This window comes from Rhinolophus ferrumequinum, chromosome 20 (assembly GCF_004115265.2).
Source record: "Rhinolophus ferrumequinum isolate MPI-CBG mRhiFer1 chromosome 20, mRhiFer1_v1.p, whole genome shotgun sequence".
NCBI classification, from domain to species: Eukaryota; Metazoa; Chordata; class Mammalia; order Chiroptera; family Rhinolophidae; genus Rhinolophus; species Rhinolophus ferrumequinum.
In genome coordinates, this window is record NC_046303.1 from 25,616,946 (window position 1) to 25,639,759 (window position 22,814).

At 35.3% G+C, this 22,814-nt stretch overlaps 1 protein-coding gene across 1 annotated transcript in view; it reads right to left on the reverse strand.

Moving 5' to 3' along the window:
• SCIN (scinderin) overlaps positions 1-22,814 on the reverse strand; it is a 66,024-nt gene that overhangs the window by 39,040 nt on the left and 4,170 nt on the right. Inside the window, exons 2-4 of the mRNA XM_033087956.1 lie at positions 19,352-19,506; positions 15,884-16,045; positions 3,739-3,888 (exon numbers count right to left, since the gene is read on the reverse strand). Coding sequence (XP_032943847.1) covers positions 3,739-3,888; positions 15,884-16,045; positions 19,352-19,506 — 467 coding nt within the window. The remainder of the gene's footprint in view (positions 1-3,738; positions 3,889-15,883; positions 16,046-19,351; positions 19,507-22,814) is intronic.

Genomic DNA, 22,814 nt, shown 5'->3' on the forward strand with positions numbered 1-22,814 from the left:
TCACAGCAACTGATATTCAGCTACAGTGCATTTACCACTTGCTTTAAAATAGATTTTAATCAACATATTCATTTTGTCCATATGCATTCTCTTAGACTTCATTAAAATTTACTTTCAGTTTTTTGTTTGTTTTTTTTTCAGTTGCCAGTATTCACTAAAATAGAGCATTGATACTTAATTTCTCAGTTATGCATGGCTTTTCTGTTGGTTTGTTTGCATCCGATACTAATATATTTTCTTATTAATAGTATGTTGTGCCTTTTTCCTGATTCGAATGTTATGGAATATCCAGAACTGTAATTTCCTACTGGTTTTCACAGAGTATACTGTATTTACATGAAGAAACTGTGGAATTGTGAATCACTGAATCTTAGAGATCTGGCCACTTATTTTCTGAGTGGCTAATTGTTAGCACAAGGAATAAGAAGAAATTGACCTAAAATCTTTGAAAGAAAATATAGCCTTAGTGTTAGATTTTTTTTTTTAGTTATATGTTATCACTAATATTACAACAAACATGAGGAGCAATATAAACAGAGATACTAGAAACCTGACATTCTAGTTTAATATTTATGTTACTTTATCTCTCCAGATATGGACTTTGTGGGGGCAAAGATCCTTCCTCCTAGACAGTCCATCCATCTTCGCATTGCATTATTCTATTTACAGGTCTATCATTATTCCCTCAATTCAGCTGCAAAGCTAACAGAAAAATTACATCAGTCAGAAATGATTGCAAAGTATTAATTTGGACTGATTATATAAAAGTGACACCTTATCAGTAAGGTCACCTCTCTTCATGTTGAGCTTTGGTGTGACAAAGTGGAAGATTATTTGGAATATCATTTTATTGTAGCATATGGATAACTATACTGTTACTATATTCCTTAGCTTTTTTCAGAATATTTCTACTTTCCCCCCACTGGATGAACTGATGAGGAACAAAATGGGTACCTGAATACTAGAAATCCAAACCAAAGATTCATTAAGAAAATGACAAGAAATGGATGGTTCCTTGAACAGCGCCTGGCACATGGTAAGCTATCAATAAATGGTAGAATAAATGGCAATAGCAACTATAGTGCTCTTGAAAGCATCACAACCTTGCAGCATGCACTACTTGTTACTATTATTCTTTGGATTTTGGGTTTATGCTAAGTATCATTGCCTTAAGGAAAATTAAGAAAATGTTTTCGGTACTGAGCACTCGAATGTGTTAGAAAAACATGTTCCAAAATTTCAGCATCGAATATGAAGTAATGATAATAGGATCATTTAACTGGTTGAAAAGTTCTCAATTTCAAAGCCATTATTAACCATTATCTTAAGACTTTCAAAAAATTAGAAGATAATTTTAAAAGATTCTCATTAAAAATGAGTCACTTAAAAGGTCAATTGAAAAAGATATTTTAAAAGATTTTTAGAATCCTTCTCTAGCAATGTCAACGATTGCTTTAGAGTTTCAGAAAAAGAAACAGTATTCCATTATTTTAAACCAGGTAACTTTGTGTGTGTGTGTTCTTTGAACCAGTTTAGACCACTTTTGAAGCTTATGAACCTTGTCTAAGAAAAATATTTTTAAATGTGTAAGATACAATACAAAGTATTACAATGGAAACCAATTATATAGGAATACAGCTATCAAAATATCAAAATATATTTAAAATACATGTGATAAAATAATATATGGGCCTCTTCATTAAAACATTAAATAATATTATTGAATAGCAGGTCTTATAGCTGTCATAAAAATTACCAAGTAGTGATGAAAGTAAATGATATTTTGAGGTTATCTTCAATAACGATAATGGAATCTGACAAGTCACAAGTACTGCTCATGCTACTCTAGTTTGTTGACGACATTCACATCGGAGAAAATTTTCATTAAGAGGTTTGTGAAACTGAAGTTTTGAATTTTTTCCCAACCAAGTTCGTGATCTTTTTGTATTCCATAGTTACAAGTACAACATTAAAAGAGCCTAAACAAACCAGTTTATCATAGCATAATTAATTCATCAGATAACTACTAAACTTTGTGATCAGGCTACAAAACAACATTTATAAAAACAAAAATCCCACGGCATGCTTTGAAAAAAAAAAATGAAGGCTCTCACCGAAAATTTGGTTCAGTTTGTGTGAGAGCTGTCAATATAATACTGTATACATTGAATGTACTGAATGGAAACACAGTAAGTATTTTCTAGGATTTTTTAAAAAGCTAAAAGTGAAAAGCCCCTAAAATACAGACATGGCATTTTATATTAAGAAATATGTCCCTTATCCCTATCACTAATATTTTATAATCAGTTATATTTTTACACATATTTTTCTTCAGGTTTACATTTTCTTAATTTAACAGTGTAATATGTTAACTGACTGTTTAAACTTTTCTGTCTCAGAACTTTGAATAAATTCCAATAAGTAAGGACCCCAAAGGCATACACATATAAGCTTACGTATTAAGATAGTATTATATATAAAATTTTATAGTCTGTCTATTCTGTTAGCATTATATACACCATGAGCATCTCCCCACTAAATTAAAATTGTTTCCAAAATATCATTAATGTGAAAGTCTGTGTTTGGTGGTTATTAAAGTCATAAAGTTTAAAGACATTATAAGCCATAAAAATGATCTTATTATATAATATTTGATCACTAGACTACGAAGGCTATCACTGGATCAGGTAACGCAATGCATTACATTGCTCTATATCAAAATTATTTAAACATATGTTTACCAGATAGTCTTTAAGAAAACTTAAATGCAAATGGCTAACCTCATTGGGGGGGAAATGTGTAATATCCCAGGAAATTAGAGAAATGAAAATTCAGAGATACCACCTGCTACTACTACCTGCAGGAAGATTCAAAAAGTGTTACAACAGGACATCCTGACAGAGTTCTGTAAGTTTATGAAGGAACACAGTGCTTGTACAAGGGAGCAGCATTTGGTACAAACGTTTAGTGCCTGGCACACCATAGGAGTTTAATAAATATTTGCTAAATGAGTAAATGGAAATCAATTGATCAATATATATCTAGACACCTGAATATGATACGATAACCCTTTGAGTTATAATCTTACTTTAGGGAATATATACAGTAAATACACTCAGATACTCCCTGCAGTGTTAGTAAAGGGGCAAAATTAGTCACCATTAAATGTGACTGGTATAATGGTTAAGTATGTGACGTAGGTATAAAGAGCCATATAAACACATTTTACATTAACAACTATATTAAAATTATAAGTGTCTTGTCTGTCATTTTTAGTTTAAAATTATTGAAATATGTAAAATATTGGTGTATTCCATCTCTTGGTGTAAGACTTTATCTCATTCTTTTAATGAAATAATTGTTTGATTTTAAAATTAAGCATCACTGGTTAAAAAAAAAGTCAAGACGCCAAGATGAATAAACCATTCTTTTCTTCCAAAATAAATTCTTAAGTCAATCTCAAAAGTATTGCCCATCTATTTGTCCTTGAATACCACAGAAGACAGGGCCAAGGCTTCCTTCGATAATGATTTCAATGGTGAGAGAAAACAGTCTTGATGTTCTCCTTTCCTAGTACCATGACTTAAGATAACACCGATACTTCCTCTTACCTAATCCTAGCCTAAATACTAGAGAATTTGTTAAACCTAACACGCACACACATATACACACACGTCTCTCCTCATACACTCGATTTAAGAGTGGTAACCTTTTAAAAAACCACCAAAGTCATAATACCTGTATAAGCTCAAATGGTTCACTTCCTTCTTCCACCACAATTAATTGAGATCTTCCGTTCCTTTCATTGTCCCGAATACCAATGGCAACCTGGCTTGCCTTCAGACGCTCATATTTGTTACATGAAGAACCACACCATTGGTAAATTTCCTAAAAGAAAGAGATAGATTTTTTGACCCCAGGAATACGTGGTGGACATTCAAGCATGTTGTAATACACATGGTTATTAATTATGACAAAAAAAGGTATAAAAAAAAAATCCCCAAAAAACAAAGTGATAGAAGGAGACCAAACTTTGGGTGGCAAGCACACAATAGAGTATACAGATGCTGTATTATAAAGCTGCACATCTGAAATTTATATAATGTTTTTAACCAATATTACCCCAATCAATTTATTACTGAAAATGTTTTAAAATTATCTATTGTTGAGGTACATATGGTTTTATATATTTAATTTATACCTCATTCTGTACCTTGTTGCCCTCAGCATTATAAAGTAAGCCTTTTTTAAATATGGGAAACATAAATACGTATTTCACCATTCTTTGTGTATATAATCCACTAAGCACAAATTTATGAAAGTAAACTTATGTAAGTTACTTACATTTAAAATCATAAATAATAAACCATACCTCAGAAAGGTGGTCAAGAAGCTGTTATAGTAATATGCTCTTGATTATCATAAAAACTGATACAACACTTTTGTAAAGCAATTTAATGATTCTTATCAAAAGCCATTAAAAGAGTTAAAACCTTTGGCCCAATAATAGCACTATCCAAAATTTATGTTAATAAATTATTCATAAAAAGACAAAAAACACATATACAAGTGTTTATTGCTATGAGATTACATTAGTGAGGCACTGGAAAGACATTAAATGTTCAATAATAAAATAACAGTTACATAAATTATGATACATAGAAAAAATACTTAAATATCAAAGCTATATTTTTTAAAAACTAAACTGCACAACAGTTTGATATACTGTAAATTAGATAGATTATATTAACTGCCATTTAGATTAAAATAGTACATATTTTAGACTTCAGTACAGTGTTCAGAAGGTATACAGATATAAACGTAAGATGACAATATCATTTTCTCCATTAAATGTGGTTTAAAAGAGAAGTTTAATGGTACCTAGCCCCGGTGGGGTGTGGAATGGGTGTTATCACACACTAGTGGAAGGTATAAACTAACGCAGGCTTTTTTGAGGGCAGTTTGGGATCATATCGAAAAATTATACGTACTTTTACAATCAGGAAATTCCGTTTCTAGGAATCTATTCTGTAGAAGTATTCAAACATAGGATACAAAAACAAAGAAACAAACAAACCAAAAATGTTTCATCAATAGAAAGATGGCTACATAAATGTCATTAAATGGATACTGCAGGTTACCAGTTGTTAAAAATTGAGGAAAAAGTATCAATATTGATGTAGAAAATTGTGTAAGGTATATCATCAAGAATAAACTAAAGCCATAGAATAATATAGTTCCATAGAATAATGTAGAAAAAAAATATGCTCTTTATGCATTTGCAGAAAAACATGTTCAAAAACAGCTTTAACATATGGGGTGGGGTAGGTATACACAGAAAGACAGCCTTCAATTGTTATAGTATCTAAGTCAGTGATTTTTTCCTTTTCCTACCAAAATGTCACTCACATTTATTAAGTGTCTGTTATGAGCTAGATAGTGGGGGGATAGATAAATGAATGAGAGAAAACTAGCAGGAGACGTTGACACGTAGACAACTAATGCTAGTAATATATTTGCACTAAATTTGGTTTTCAAAACATTTCCACACATACATACTTCAGAGGCAGTTAGCATTGTGGTTAAGTGTGAAGGAGACAGACCTTGGTAGCCACTTATTGGCTATGTGACCTTGCATGTGCAATTTTTAAAAGGGCAAATAATACTAGCAAAATAAAAGAGCACCCAAGCATTCAAAAACATTGGCTCTTTTCTCTGATTACAAGCCATTTCCAGAGTCATTTCTTCATTCAAAAACAGTGTAATGATCACTTCAAATGGGGCGGGCTGTGTTCCAGGCCCTGGAGGTATTTCTTTGAGCCACATCGGCTGTGACAGACTCTCTGATGTCTCACCTCACCCTGATGGACCTAGTCCATATTCCTCTTTAAAAATAAAATATACATTTTAGGAATTCAAGCCTTCGTAAAAAGTAAAATGAAAAGGACTAGGCTTTGCAATCCTTTTCACTCTAGAATCTGATACAGTCAACATGGGAAAGGGGTGGTTTTTCTGTTTCTGAGCGAATCGGGCGCTTCTACTATTTCCTCTCTAACCTCCTTTCTACATCTGGGCCTCTGAGGATCCGGCTCCTATGTGGAGGCAATTTGACTACCATGCCCAGGTTAGGAGTGACAAAGAGTGAAAAAAAAAATGATTCCCAAGGATCAGGCAACGCCTAATCACATTAAAATCAAATGTTGGAGTAAAAAAGCTATTTTTAAAAATGCAGTTACCTAAGCCTTCCCCTTAGGGACTCTCAGGTATGTTCTGGGCAGCCCTGTTTATTGAACACTCCCCAGGTGATTGTAGCATTCTCTCAGGGCTGAGAACCCCTGCTGGTCGCCCTGAACACGTGGCACCTGGCAGGCATTAGAGAGAACCTGTAACATCTAGTACTTACCAATGCAGCCAAGCAAGCTACTCTCCTGAGTACACCTAGGTCGGCTCTTAGCTCAGATTCCTTTCCTACCTTATTCCATGTGATTTTGCAAATGACTCTTTCTTTTCTCAATAGGTCTGAGAAAGCAAACTGCTAACGTTTACCTTACAATGAAATTTAGTAGGTAGATCAGAAGTTAGCTCTCTAGATTTCTCAAATTTACTAGCAACTTTCATCACACACTTGCCCTGTATTTATATGATTATCTAACAGTTGTTTATGTTCTCCTTACCTTGGTTGTATAATGACCTCTCATTTACTTCAAAGAGATTATATAAAATCACACAAAATTTTATTAGCATCTATAAAGCATTATGAAAGCTTGGTAAAATGTGTTTAAAAACGAATTGAAGATAATCATTTTATAAACATAATTATTATTTAATGTAGCATTTTACAATATTCTATGGATCCCAAAATATTTTCTACTACAACTTTGGTTTGGGAGTTTTTATGTGCAGTATCAATTCACAGATAAATTTAGTTGTAGGAAATACTCCTCACCATTGCTTATAGACCACATTTTCTACCTTTAAAATAGCAAAAAAAAGAAAAAAAAATCTAGGAAAGTCATAAAAATAATATAACTTTTAAGAGTGAAATTTTCCTTTGAACTCGAAGATAACTAAGTCACTAAAGAAAGTGTTACAGACGTTTTTTTATTGACCATGAAAATGAATGCTCTGTTATGCTTCCTCGTATTTTCACCTTACTTTGTGCTATTTCCATAAAAGTGACATCTTATTTACTAGCTTAATTTTCAATGGTTTAGTCAGATAAGAAATGCAATAAAATATGGATTCTCATTATAAACTGCTAAAAGTCAGAACTGTTTCAACAGTCATATTAATTAAAACACCCTTTTCATTCAATGCTAATTAATTTTTCGATTATGACTGCAGTACATTTAAACGTGCTTTAAAATCTTAAACAGAATTTTAGCAGTTCATTACATTTGAGCAATTCATATTCTCCACCATGTGTGGGTGATGTGTTTTGGGCACCTCATTTGAACAGAGCTCTACTGTGCTAAAATATATGTGTGTACCTAGTACTATTAATAAACTGTGCTGCTCGATTTGAAGGTAGTTGGTTAAGACTACTTCACCACTGTGCACAAGGAAACTTTGTACTCAATTGGCACCATGTTTGAAAAAGTCTCTCCTGTAATTCAACTTACCCTTTTTTCAGAGAGAGTGGAATGCAAAAAGGAAATTCTGCAAAGAGCTAACAAATGTCTGAATTGATGAGAGAGGTTGATCTGTATTACTACAACAAAAACTTTTCATGATCACTTAAATTGTTTTATTTATAATACTTTTCCCGGGATTTAAAAGAGAAACCTTTTGTTAACCTGATTTAAGTGGAAAATCATAAAGCAAACATGGTTTCAGAAGCAACTATTTGACGCTCTATGATCCTAAAGAATTTAACAACTCAACACTAAATGTTATATTTCTTTAGTGAAGGGACACAAAAACTTCCTGTAAATATGGAAGTATCCATTCAATTCAGAATAAGTCCACTTAAATTTTGGCTGAAATTCGTTAATAGACATATATGGCCCATGAACACCCTCTAATAGAAGTTTGTGGAACTATGGTTAACTCTTAATATACGAACTCTTAAAGGAAAACAAAATTACTCTGGACGGTTGTGAAAGGAAGAAATAGGAGAGTAAAGACAATCTGTTTGTGGCAATTAGTTTGGTCCACTAGCAACAAGAAATAAAACCAAATGAGTGATATTTAAAGAAACAACCACATTGGAGGCAAACTAGAGGTTTCTAAAATTTCCTTTAAATTATGTAGTCAGAGTTAATTAGTAAGACATCAAAGTACAGCCAAACCACATTTGGAGACAGGAAATAAGAGCAGGAATTAAACAATGTTCAATGATGCCCTTGAAGAGAAACAAGATTTCGGAAGCTGAGTTTTAAAGGAACACCCCAAACAGCCCATGTGACGTTGACTCATAACATGTGCAAATAATTCAGCACATACTCGCTACCCTTTTGTCCTTTTCTAAGTTACTGATTCTAAATACATCTAAAATGTTATACAAGGAGAAGGGGGACAAGTCCTCTTCTGCTTTCTTGCTTCTATTGGCTTTATTTTTACTGTTATCATTCAGCTATACCTCACGGCTGGAGTTTCTCTAAGCGTAGCTTAAAAACGGTAAAGATTTGTGCGATAATTCCAGGAATCGTCCTTTTTTTATCCCCCCAAAAAAACTTTAGAACATGACTTTGTTTTTGGATAAACAAATAGTAATTTATGTCCTATTGTGTTGTTGATCAAAGCCAAGCCAACTCAATATCCATCAATGACCTATATATGTGTTTTTTAAAAAATACCTCTGACAAAAGAAGATGAATAGTATGCAGGGCCACTGATGGCTTGGGGACAAGAAAGGAACCAATTGCATGTGAACTAGGGCAGAGCAGTGGTGATGGAGGGTAAGAGAAGAATCGAGGGCTCTGTCAAAGGCTAAAATCTACAGGATTGGTTACCAATGCCCTCTGGATGTCCTGGAGGACAGGGCAAGGGAGAAATGACTTGGATGATTCCAGCTTGGCTGCTGTTAATGACGCCACTTACTGGGCCCGGGAGGCAACTATGAAGGGTTCTTTTTGTAGTGACAGTGAGTGTAGGTGAAAGCACGTTCTCTCAAAGTATTTGGCACACCAAAGAAGTTTTAACATCACATTTTATCAAAAACCAATTCTGCTAGTTGGTGACTGAACTATTTTTAACTGGCTTCTTGGTTCTTCAGGCATATAGTCCCTGAATGTTCCAGCCCCTTTAGACATTTCCCATATTGAAATGTCTAAACTGGTTCCCAATGTTCACTGTACTTTATAAAAACCTGGGGGTGGGGCTCAGTAAGTACTCAAAATCCCATCCCAGAACTTTAACATCAGAATCTTTAGGGGTCAAATCACATTAGTATTTGTAAAACCTCTTCCAAATGATTCTGATGTGAAATGCTATGGCTTCTGTATGTGTGTATGCCTCTCACCATTTGACAGGACCTTGAGGTCAAAGACTATCTGGTTTTCATCCCCATATTCCATGTACCCAGCTAAGCAAACAACAAATGCCATTTATCCCTACTTTCATCGCAAGGTAAGTTTTGGAGATTTAAGATTAAGTCATCTTTTCCATTATTCTTTCTTATTGCCTCAAATCTATCCCCTTATAAATCTAGTGAATAGCATTACTTTGAGGTAAGGACAAATTTATCCCATACAAAGAAGACTTTGCTCAGTTTTCAGTTTTAAAATAAGCAGTTTTAAGTCATAGCAGAGATAAACATCTGAAAGCCACCATCATTTTAATTTAAAAGAACCTGGATTTTGCTAAAGGTCTTTTTAAGGAAACGTGAGGATGCAGTCTAGAAAGTTGTTTTTTCCCATCACACACAGAGTCGTGTCCTTAGGGGCTAGAGTGCACTGCAGAAACCATGGAGTAGATGACAGTGTGAAATGGTGTAAGACTCGTTTGTGAGGTCCAAACTCGGTTGTGAGGCTCTTCACTCGGTTGTGAGAAGAGAAAAGTAGATTACAAGAGAACTATGAAACTTGATCAGGTGCAACGAATCTTTGAGAAGAGTTTGGTACCCTCCCCCCCAACATATTTGTCGTATATTCATCCATGATCCTAAACATCAGAGCAGAAACAAGGATGGGCAGTTGGACCAATAGGTATTGGTACAATGTGGATACGGGGTCCCCACAACTCCAGCGTGGCATGGGAAAAGCAACGCAGAATTCCTGAGCAGGGCGGTGGGAGTGGGGAGGTGTAGTAGTGGCTGACAGAACCACAAAGGATCTTGCAGTGGACATGTAAGCATATCAAGAGACCAAGGTGAGGCCATGGATATTTTCCAGCAAATATCTTGGGACAGAGGTCAAAGCCCAAAGCTGAAGAATGAATGAAATGGCTGGGCCTCCATGAAAATTAGAGAGGAGTGAAGCCTGAAGACTGCAAACCAGACTCACAGGTCCATCTTCAACCCCAACCCCCATGCTTAGGGCATAATCTTACACACGAATTCCAACCTGCGGTATACAAAAGGGGATGGGCGGGGTAAGTCGGAATTGCTTTAATGGCAAACAAACTTCACCTTAATAAGCCAAGATTACTTTATTTTTAACTTTCCTGTGGAATTAGGGGCTTGTTCATAAAGTCAGGTTAAGTTACAGATGAAGAAAGAAAATTACATCTTTATATGCATGACTGCATGAGACTATGTTGGACGGCTATCCATTTGGTGGAATGACTAAGTTCTGGGCCTTAGATTAGGGACAAAGGGAATGAGTGAGGGTAATAAGTGAATGGGCAGGCGATGTGAAAAGTACTGAGAGGTGAGTCTCTGCCTGGTGATAGGAAAGTTAAGGTAAGGTATGCCTCCACCTACCTTATGCCCCCACCTACCTTATGCCTCCACCTACAGGGGGAAGTTGTAGGACAGTGGAAGGAGTGGAGGAAGAGGTCAGGGAACTCGTTATAAAGAAGGTAATACTGAGTTGAATATTTAAGGATGAAATGGTACTGAATGCTTACTGGAGAAAGGTGACACAGAAGAAGAGAGCATTTTAGGCAAAGGAAACAATGTGTACAAAAGCAGAAGCATGGCGACTTGAGGGAAAGTTTCAAACCCAGGGTACTGAGGTAGTCTGAAGGTGACTGAGAGGACAGGAGGGATTCAAGAGACACTGAAGAGATAGAATAAGCTAAACGTATGAGTGAGTGAACGCACAGCATTTGGGAGAAGTTGTCAGGACGACTCCTGGATTTAGGGCTTGAGGGCCTGATTTAGGGATTGAGGGTTTGAATGGCGCCTGAGTGATGGTGCCATTCACAAGATAAGGACAATAAGAGGAGAAATCATTCTGGAATGAGAGGGTGAAGCTCATGATTTTTGTTTAGACTTGGGTTTGAGGTTCTCATGATGCACACAAGCTGAAATATCTGGGAAGCAGTTTGAAATACTGAGATAGAGCTCAGGTAAGAGGTCGGCACTAGACTATAAAAATGAGATTTACCAGTAGGCGAGTAGTTGAAGCTTTGGGTGAAGATGAGTTTGCTCAGGAAGACTATACAAAGAAAAGGCAATGATCAAAAATAGAATCCTTAAAAAAACAAACAAACAAAAAGTCTGAGGGGGTGGGCAGACCATATGAAAAAGTATAAGAAATTGTAGCTTGAAAGGGAGAAGAAGCAAGGAGCCAGGGGAGGAGTGAGGCTGACGTAGAAAGAAGTAATCAAGTGTCAATTGCAGCACAGGAATCAAGTGGATAATGATAAAGTGGCCACTGGTTTAGCAAAAGGCATTATGCCCCTAGGAAGAACAGTTTCAAAGAAATAATGGAAGTGAAAGTCAGAAAATGTGGGTTGAAGACTGACTGGTAAATAAGGAAGTGTAGACTGCTTTTTCAAAGCAGCATGACTAAACAATGAGGGAGATGATAGAATATAAATAGCAAAGGGATTAGGGCAAAGCTGCATGAGTGACCAAACAAGTTAACAAGGAAACAGAACATACAGAACTCACCACAGAAATTCCCACTCTGGTAAAATCTAATTCTCCACTAGTGGTTGACTCAGACATAAACCACATTTCTAAAAGAGTTAATTCTAGGTGCCAAGCTTTGAGAATATGGGCTTTTTTCATTATCATTCACATTCTGTAGTTATGGATGCTTTTTTGCGATATATTTAGACGTAATATATTAGTTAATTTCTACAAATACCTCATTGCTTTAAAAATAGTGGGAAAATAGTGATGTATAAATTCATCAACATTAAAATATATGGTTCAAAAGCATTTTCCAAAAGTACAGTAAATTCCAAATTGCTGAGATCTAGCTATGTTACATATTATTTTTTCTGAAAACACGCTAAATATAAGACAACTTATCCAAATCATCCTCTAAAATGTTGATGCTTTGCTTAACTTTCAAAGTGATTAAATGGATAATGTTACAATCTCATATTTTAGGTTGAGGAGGTTACATTGACACATCTAGGGAATATTTACTGTAATCTAAAATCTCATCACAGCAAATGTTTTAAAATTATATAGCATGTGATATTAGTAATAGTGATTGTTTATCAAATATCTGACTTCCCTTAAATACAAGTAAGATATAAGATTTAGGTTATATCCATAACCCAAGAGTTGGCCAGTAGGCTTTCATTGGGAGACAGTTTTAGATGTCTAACCTACTGTTTTCATACCTGGGTGATCAAACAAACTTGAAGAAATGGCATAGGTCTCCTCTTGTGTGCTCTAAAGCAGAAGGTGATCACTAAATAATTACCTCAATATTAAAATGTTACGGTAGAGAAAATTTTGGTTCCATGCCTTCTCTGTTTACTTTGACACACCCTCAAAATAAAGTCCCCAAGGTAACTGCAAGATCTTATCATCACCATTTTGTAACCTTTGGCAATACACCAACTAGTTAAAAGTTAGTAACATAAACACAGATCGTGTGGTTATTTGTTTCAATGTACTTAGGAATCCAGTGCTTGATTTCCTCCTAAGGTATCCCTTTGGGGTGTAAGAAACTTCCACAACAGAAGAGATAATCAAACTCAGATATCTCTGCAACAAAATCATTCCAAAGGTCTCTAACTAGGCATGAGAGTGGGTGACCACTTGAAAGTTATTGAAGATCATTAACTATGTAAAGTACAGATAATTTACTATTAAATAGATGAATGTCCTTGACCCTTATAATGAAGGCTCTGTCCATTTTTTGTGAGCCTGGATTTGTGGGTCATACTCCCAAGGGCAGACATTATCTACGGGAAGATACGCAGCGTGTGTTACTAGAATGACAATCTGTGTACCACAGCACCCAACTATTAATTAGCTCACGGTGGAAACTCAACTGATGCTTGTTCAACAAAATAATAAATGATTTCACTTATAACACTACTTTCAGTACATTCTAAGCCAGGTAACACATAATCAATTCTGAATCTAGCACTTTATAAAATTGTTGCAAGGTATTCTGTTATAGAGTCATACCATCTAATATACTACCAAGTTCCCTCAGTGTAGTGAAAAGGATATAGAAAAACCAGGTCCTATCCCAGGTCAGCACTCAACCTGTGTTAATGCAAGTGACTTGCTCACTCCTTCTAAGGCTTTTCTTCCTCTTGCGAAATTGGGATAATAATTGTCATTTCTACATGGGACTGTGTGTCAGATGAGACTGAATCATAGCCAACTAAGGTTAACAATGTTATTAGAAACCAGAGTCAAGACAAAAATAAATAAATAAATAAATAAATAAATAAATAAATAAATAAATAAGGAAGTTAAGGCTCAGAGAGGTTAATTACTTGTTCAAGACCAAACAGTAGGGGAAGACAGATGGCTCAGTTGCTTAAAGCGCGAGCTCTGGGCAACGAGGCTGCCGGTTCATTTCCCACATTGGCCAGTGAGTTGCGCCCCCCGCAACTAAGATTGAACACGGCACCTTGAGCTGAGCTGCCGCTGAGCTCCCGGATGGCTCAGTTGGTTGGAGTGTGTCCTCTCAACCACAAGGTTGCCGGTTCGACTCCCGGAAGGGATGGTGGGCTGCACCCCTGCAACTAACAACGGCAACGGATGGTGGGCTGCACCCCTGCAACTAACAACGGCAACTGGACCTGGAGCTGAGCTGCACCCTCCACAACAAAGATTAAAAGGACAACACCTTGACTTGGAAAAGTCCTGGAAGTACACACTGTTCTCCAGTAAAGTCCTGTTTCCCTTCCCCAATTTAAAAAAAAAAAAAAATAGGAGATGACTGGAGAGCTGAATTGAACACTATTCACAACTATTGCATTTGTACAACAATTATATTACCCATAAAAAGCTTTTTTTAGAAAATAAATTATTTCAAGTAATGGCCACGAGGAACTACATGATCAATGGGAAGAGTCTCTTGTTTCGGGGCCATAGAGATCATCGAATCAAATACCTAACTTTTCATACGTAAGAACCTGAGATTACAGTAAACTTGGATGAAACTTGAGGTCCCCTTTTTCTATGAAAAACACCATTTTACATGTAAAAGTACTTTATAAAGGGGTAAAGGGCTTTACTAAGTAAGTGGTCGAGATGAAATTTGAGACAGGCAATCAACGATTGTGCATAGGCTTTGAGAGACTCTGAACACTGTTAATTGTTTTTGGCACTGTGTAGCTTGATGACACACACAGTTATCTAATTGTATAAGTTACAGTTTTGGTTTCAGAAGAACGGAGGGATGGAACAGCGTTCATTTTCTGCCTCGATCTGAGGGTCAAGACCAGCCTGGGTAGACGGATGGGTCAGCATTTAACGTTGAAAGGACTTTCTCATGAACCCCATTCTGAGAGTCAGGGCAAGAATACTACCATTGTTGGGTGTAGATGTTTAAATGCGACCCTGAGAATTGTACTTGGGACATTAATGTTATGATCTCAACTGTGAGATCACATGAGCTGGTGTGATTCAAAACAGCTGGGTTATATATTAGCAGTAATAAAACTGTAGGTGTCCCCTAATGTAGAGAAATCAATGGCATTTAAAGGTTGGGGCCACACCCTTTATTTCTACTTTTAAAACCTTACAATGTTGTCAAGACACAACTTAAATTCTACCTACTAGAGTCTAGCACAAAACCTTGCAATGCTACTTCTTTGTCATGATAATAGTAATTAAGTATACCTGACATGAAAGAGGTCGCTTTTCCTGGAAGCACACATAGGTCAGATATAGTATACCATTGTGTATCCCATTAAGATGATACTTGATATTAGTATTAGGTGGGTGCAAAAGTATTTGTGGTTTAAAAGGTTAAAAATAATTGCAAAAACCGCAATTACTTTTGTACCAACCTAACACTTGTGCCTGTTCTTATAATAGCCCTAAGTTAATTAAAAAGTGTGAAATAGTATGGTGGGTGTGTGTGTGTGTGTGTGTGTGTGTGTGTGCGCGTGTGTGTATGTGTAAGGAATATTGCCCAAAACCCTTCAGGCAGGCTGTTGGGACTTATACTATGTCCATGTAAAATTCTAGAAACTTTGTTTTCTCGGGGAATCAATTTTCCCCTCAAGCAATGTTTTCCCACACACCATTAGTGACAAAAATAACTAGAGGAAGCTCTGTTCAGAGAAAAGGGGAAATATAATTAAAAATTATTCAATTTCTGTTCTATGGTAGGAAGCACTAAACTACTACACATTCTAAACTTATCAAAGAAAATAAAAACTTTGAAGTCCCACTACATGTTTCATTTCAATACTAGCCAATTATTTACTCCTAGGATAGGGTTATAGCTCACATAAACATGACCTCTTTCTAGTGAGTAGAAAAAGTGATTATCTCCCATGACACGTACATCAGAAGACAATTTACTTTCCTTTAGGTGTCTACATGAGTCTTTAAACTTACAGTGCCAAGGTCAATGATGAAGCAGTCACCCTTGTTGAAACTGTTCCAGCTCAGGGGAACTTCCGTGGCCCTGACCACTCTCCGACCCTTCACATGCAGGAGCCTCTGGGCGGTCAGGTCATTTGTGAGAACATGATTTAGTCCCGATGACACACCTCCAGCCTGATCAGTGGGAAGAAGACAGAAAAAACAAAACCGATGAGGCTTCTAACTAGACCCAGCCATGTGTAAAACCACAGGTGTTTGTGCCCCAACTGCCTGTCAAGCCAAAATACAATAGCCACCTCCGCGAATGTGAAAAATTAAATATGAAGAAGAGAATTCCTCGCCTAATCAATAGGTATAACAACAACAACAAAAAATGTAGGTTCTCTGTTCTTCCTATTTCAACCATTCAATTTCATATTGCAAATATTGACTGAGAACCTTCAGTTGTCTAAAACCTGCTACATAAACAAAAAGAAGCTGTAGCTGTTGTCCTTTGGGAACTAATTATTCGTAAGTCCTGGAGTGAGAAGGCAGACAAGGATTTCAAGGAAGGCAGCAAGACGATGGAGGGGAGTCTGAGGTAACAAGTACAGGTGAGAGGCACCCAGAAAAGGAGGGGCTCCAACACGCCCACCGTCACAGCGTTAGGACAGAGAAGGGGAGCTAAGTTCTGGCCTGGTATGAGCTGCTACTATTTATGGTCTTTGTTTTTAAATTAAAAAAAAAATCACCTGTCTTGCTTATTTTTTGGTAATAAGAGTTTACTAAATATGCCATGCCTAGGTATTTATACTCTAAATTAGGAGCGGTGCAGTATCTCGGTTGCACATCCCCAACCAAAAACAAAACAAAGCAATACACAACCACATTGAATTAAGAAATTCTGAAAGACAAATATTAACTGTATCAAGTACATCTTCTTGCATTATTTGAAATCAGCGTTTTTCTTTTAATTTGTTCCTAATTAAATGCTAGGAACAATAATCTTTATTTATTTCCACATTTAATCATGAGGCAATGTGTATAACAAAAATGCAGTGTAAACAAATCTCTGTCATTGATTGACATAAGGCCTCCTGTGATGATATAAGAAAAATTAGCAGTATAAGAAATCTACACAATAATTCAACTTTCAAGTTTATTATATAAACATATACAGTGAATCCGAAAAAGGAGGCTAAGCTGCATAGTTAATCATTAGCACACTCTTTGTATTTCCATTAACTTTAAATTTCCCACCATTCTTCAGGAAAAGACCCTTATGAATAGAAAGGTTTTGTTAGTATGGGCTAAATGTTGACTTCAGGACAATTATAACCACAAATTTTAAGAAATATATAATAATTTCCCAGTCCATAATTTTACAGAGTTTGCCATATTTCTTGATGGAACAAAGTACTATATAATAATAATAAAAAAAGTTTTTATCTATATACTACTGTTCTTGGCTATTTCGATTTTTCATTCGATAAGTACAAATAAAAATAGTATAAGAACACTGTAATCTGGAAAAAAGTTATAAAATATAGAATAGACTTAGACTAAGAATACATATTCAACATTTAGGCTAATTTCATATGGTGAACCATCATGGTGATATATAGTCTATGAACTTTAACAGTATTTTAAAAACTAATTTTTTCTCTAATATTTGATGCCAAAAATGTACAAAAACTTTGTTTCATGTATGCTTGCTTGAGACAGTAAGTAGTTTTGTGAATATTGTTTGAATCAACCCTAAAAACCCCCTGCCTCTTCCTACCTATTCTACAGAATTAGAACAAGGTAGATGTTTTCATTCAACAACAAGGTCGCCTAAATCAGTGGCAACATAAATACAGTTTTGCTAGCTGAAAGATGTCTGGTGGTTGCTATTTACAATCACAGCTGAGGGCTGGGTCTTCTTGAGTTTGGGAAAGGTATAATTAACCAGAGATTTAATATAAGGGAGCAGTGTAAGTAATAGCTCTCTATAATCCCTTCCAACCCCCTAAAACATTTCACAGAGAAAAAAAAGTGAAGTCAGTGAAACGATACAAGAAGATGGTCTTAATGTTTCCTAGCTGAATCTTTACATGACGTATGACAACTAAATATGGTGGTGGCTGACTTGGTAATGGTAGGCTTTGCCAAGCTTTGCCCATTCCAAATAGACATAAAAAATTTGTCCTGACATTTGAAGCATTTATTTATGTTGAGAGTATCAGAGTATAACAATTACCAGCTTAGGCAGTGGAGTTAGATGGTCACCCAGTAACATACCAGTTGTTAGGCCTTGGCAAGTTACACAGTCTTTCTCTCTGAGCCTCTGTTTACTTATTTGAATAAGGTGATAAGGATAGAAACTGCACCACAGGGCTGTTGTTTATATTAAATGAGCTAATATACGTAAACTGCTTAGCACATTCTTATAAGCATGAAATTAAGTATAACATAATAGCCTTTGCTCTTCTGGGTGGTAAATTATCTCTGCTGCTACATTTCCTATCAAGTATTGTTGCAACCACACACATTGCCATTCGCTCAATGTCACTAATGATAAGCTAGTGAACTGATTATTTTCCTGATAAATTTGACCTCCATTTGCAAACATCCTCTTTCTAAAAAATGCTGATTGATGGTGGGTTTAATGATGATAATTAGAAAATAATTACCCAATAACTCTAAAATTACTTTTATCGTGTCCACTTTTAAATATATATCTTGAAGTGTGATTTCAGAAGTCCTGTTAATACCCAGAAGGATGAATAATAATGTAAGTTACCATTGATTATATATGTAAGACATAGGTATTGTATTATTCAATTTAATCCTTAATCCTTACAACACTTACGCAAGGAAGCTATCGTTAGACCCATTACTGAGCACAGAAAGCTTACGTACTTGCCCTGATGATTAGTGTTTCAGGCCAATAAACTGTGTGTGTGTGTGTGTGTGTGCGCGCCAGTGTATATTCATTTGAATTTGTGAGGCTGAACCACACATATGTTCAATTCAATGGTTTCATTTGTATCCTTTCCAAGATCAAACCACACTATATGTATAGTTCTTTGTATTAACTGAAGTTATAATTGTTACAAATACTATATTAAGATGTTCCAGAACAACTGAGATTCCCACATCATGGATTGTTTGCAGCAAATTCAGAGATTCTCTAGAATAGCAAATCAAAAACTGTTAATACCCAATTTACCAATATTTAATTATTGAAGTAACGGCACTTCAATAATTCCTTGAGACAGCATAACTGGAAGCTCTTAACTTTACTAAAAGTGAACTTATTAAGTGAAATCAAATAACAGTCCACAAACATTTGTTGATGACCTATTATGTGTCTAGCAAGTTCTAGTTCAGTGAAAAAAATGGATCAAAACAGAAAACTCTGCTGTTAATGTACTTTGGTTCTATGAAGACATGAGGTATGGATGGATAGAAAGAGAAAGGCGGTAATAACAGAAACCGTTTGAGAGAACTGCTTACCTTGTATTTCAGACCTCTTTTGAAATAGCCAACAAAATCAGTAGACTCATAGCCTTGAAGTTCTCTATTCTGCACTGGCATACCACCCAAATAGTCATCCATCTGAACAGTAAAGATGGCAGCTGCTGTGCTTTCATCCTGAGTACACTCCCTTCCTGAAACAGCAAACGATAGCGCCTCATTTATCAGGCAAGGAAAAGGATAAAGGCAGTTTCTGACATAAAAACCTCAGAAATGTTCTTTATATTATAAATCAATACAACACACTGTCTTCAACAGAACACTCTTTTAGCAGAAATGGTGTAAAATAAAATACTATTTTTCCAATAACTAAAATAATTGTTTTCTTACTGCTTTCCGATTCTTTATTTTTTAATTGAAAAATATATAGCATGGTCTGAATATGCTCAAGAAGCTATAACAACATAGTTATATTCTATAACAATATATAGTATTAGAGTTATACAGTTATACAGTTTAATATATATATATTAAGATATTCTGGCAGGATTCAGATTCATTTGGTAGAGTCAATAAGATCAGGCTATGAAAACATTTCACAATTGCTTTAGCCTTTATCAACATTAACCTTTAGGAATCTACTATGTGATATGTTAATATTTGCAAGGAATATACGCATTATAGGCCATAGCTAAACAACTTCAGAAAAGCAAGTGGTTTTTAGAATGGGAAATGAATATAACTTGACCTTACCCCTGTTTGTGAGTCCTAGTCTCCCCACTTCACTATCTTATTGGTATAAGAGAATACTCTCTGAAGGAAAAGGGAGAGTAAAGCAACTAGCATGCTAACATCTATTGAACGTTAACGTATGTAGCACTATCCCAGGAATTTCACACAGCACAGACATTTAATTTTCACAACTCTAATACAGATCCCATCCAGGCAATTTCACTGAGCTTGAAACACCAATTCTTAAGAACTAGTGTCTTCACTTTGCATGAAAATCAGAGCCAGGACAGTCCTAAAGAGAACTCAGATTCTATAAAAGACATTTCAAAACCCTTGCAACATCTGAACAGTGTGACCATCGTGAATGGTTCTAGAAATAATCATAGCTAGCATTTACACATTTATATCTGGTCCTTGCTATGGGCCAGAACTTATGCTAGTGTTGTACATGGATGATCTCATTTAATCTCCAAGCAACCCCTTGCAGCAGAAACTATTCTTTATCATGTTACAATAGAGGACATAGAGGCTTAGAGAGGCAAAGTAACTTCCCTGAGGTCTAACGTTGACTTTTGGTAGAACTCAACCCAGACCCGTGTTTCTGTGACTCTGAAGCACAAGCTCTTAGAAACTACAATACTAGATTTTTTTGTTTGTTTGTTTTTCATACTCAGATTCTCATTAGCAAAAACTTTTGTGGTAACAAAGGTATGTTATTTTCCTCCATGAACAATTGATGTATAAATGTTTAAAAGCTGTAACAATACTGTAGTTTACCTGAAACCCCAGTTGAAAATATTCACTAAAGTTGAAGAAAAAAAATCTGTCAGCTATATTAAAGAAAGAACTGGGTTTCTTTACAATTCCTCCCTTACTTTCAAACCAGACCTGTGCAGCAAGTATCTTCTCAGTAGCTATAAGAGGATTTGACAGGACATAAATTTTGTAAGCTTGTTGTGGTCAAAGGAAATTATGTAATAACACACATAAAAAAACACACATGTAATTTTGCAGTTCCAAAGAACTCAGTGTCATTCTTCTGCCCACTTTCCCATCGATAAATGAATACCAATTAAGGCATAGATGTAGATTTGCACAGAGATGCTTTAAAAGGGAAACTTAAGTCAAGGTTAATATCAAAGGTGTTAAGGATGATGTATTTGACATAAACATTCTTACTTGAGTACAAGTTGAAACATTGAATGTTTACTCAAGTAAACATTCTTACTTGAGTCTCTATAGGTAGATGCAAACAGACAGGCATGCAATTAATGAATGAACTGGAAGTAAGTTAATTAAATTATGCTACCATTTGTTGATGTTTACATACTGTGCAAGGCCAAGGACTACTAATATGAATAAACCAGAGTCCTTGCTCTAAAACTGAAAGGTCTTAATGAAGCTGATATCGGCCTTTAAATGTGAAAACTAGAATTAAATTCAGTTGTACGATGAAATTCTAGCAAGTGCTCAGAAACTTTCGGCATGAATTCTGGTTCATTTTATAATATTTCCCCTATGCTAATTTTACCAGTTTTTCCTATTGTTTTGTGTTATGTTATTTATGTTACATTATGGTATATTTGTATACATGCTATAAACTTCCTAAAATTGTTTTGGGGATGTGATGTTTTATATGTAAAACATAAATTAAAAGGGAAGTTTTATAACTAGGTTAATCAAACATTCATGATTAAAAAAAGAAAAATATTTGCCAAGTTAGGAATACAGGGGAACATCCTCAATTTGATAACTAGCATCTACAAAAACCATACAGCTAACGTGATTCTTAACGGCACAAACTGAATGCTTTCTCCCTAAGATTGGGAACAAGACAAGGATGTCCACTCACTACTCTCATTCAACATCATGTACAGAATTCTAACCACTGCAATAAGGTAAGAAAAACATACAGACTGGAAAAGAAGAAATAGATATGTCTCTATTTAGAGATTTTTCTACATAGCAAATCCTAAAGAATCTACACAAATACAAAAAAAGTAAAACTTCCCAGAGTAAGTGCATTCAGTAAGCTTGATGGATAAAGGTTAATCAATGACAAAAGCACTCTCATTTTTAAATAGAAACAATGAACATGCAGAAATTGAAATTAAAAACACCATACCATTTACGACCAAAGAAACTGAAATACTGAGGTGTGTGTGTGTATATATATATATATACATATATATAACAACATAGATACATGATCTCTATGCTAAACATTACAAAATGATGATTAAAAAAAAGTCAGACCTTAGTAACTAAAAACATATAGTGTTCATGGATTGTAAGACTCAATATAATAAAGATGTCAATTTTCCCCAAATTGATCTATAAGCTTAATGCTATCCCTATTGAAATCACAGCAAGGTTTATTACAGATTACACGAGGTTATTATAAAATTTATAGGAAAAGGCACAGGCCCTAGAATAACTAAAACAATCTTGACAAAGCTAGAAGGAACAACTCTATCTGATATTAATGTCCACTATGCAGCTACAGTGGAAGTATAGACACATAGATCAGTAGACCATGTTTCCCTCAACATTAACATTTTGTAAAACTATAGTTTAGTTTCTCCAGTATACTAAAGTATAAGTATATACGTTCAGTACAGCACAGAATACCACAATCAGGATACTGACATTGATACAAACCACCTATCCTTTTCATATTTCCCCAATTTTTCTTGTACTCACTGATGTGTGTTTGTACATTAAAATTCTATAAAATTTTATCACATGTGTAAATTCATATATCCACCAT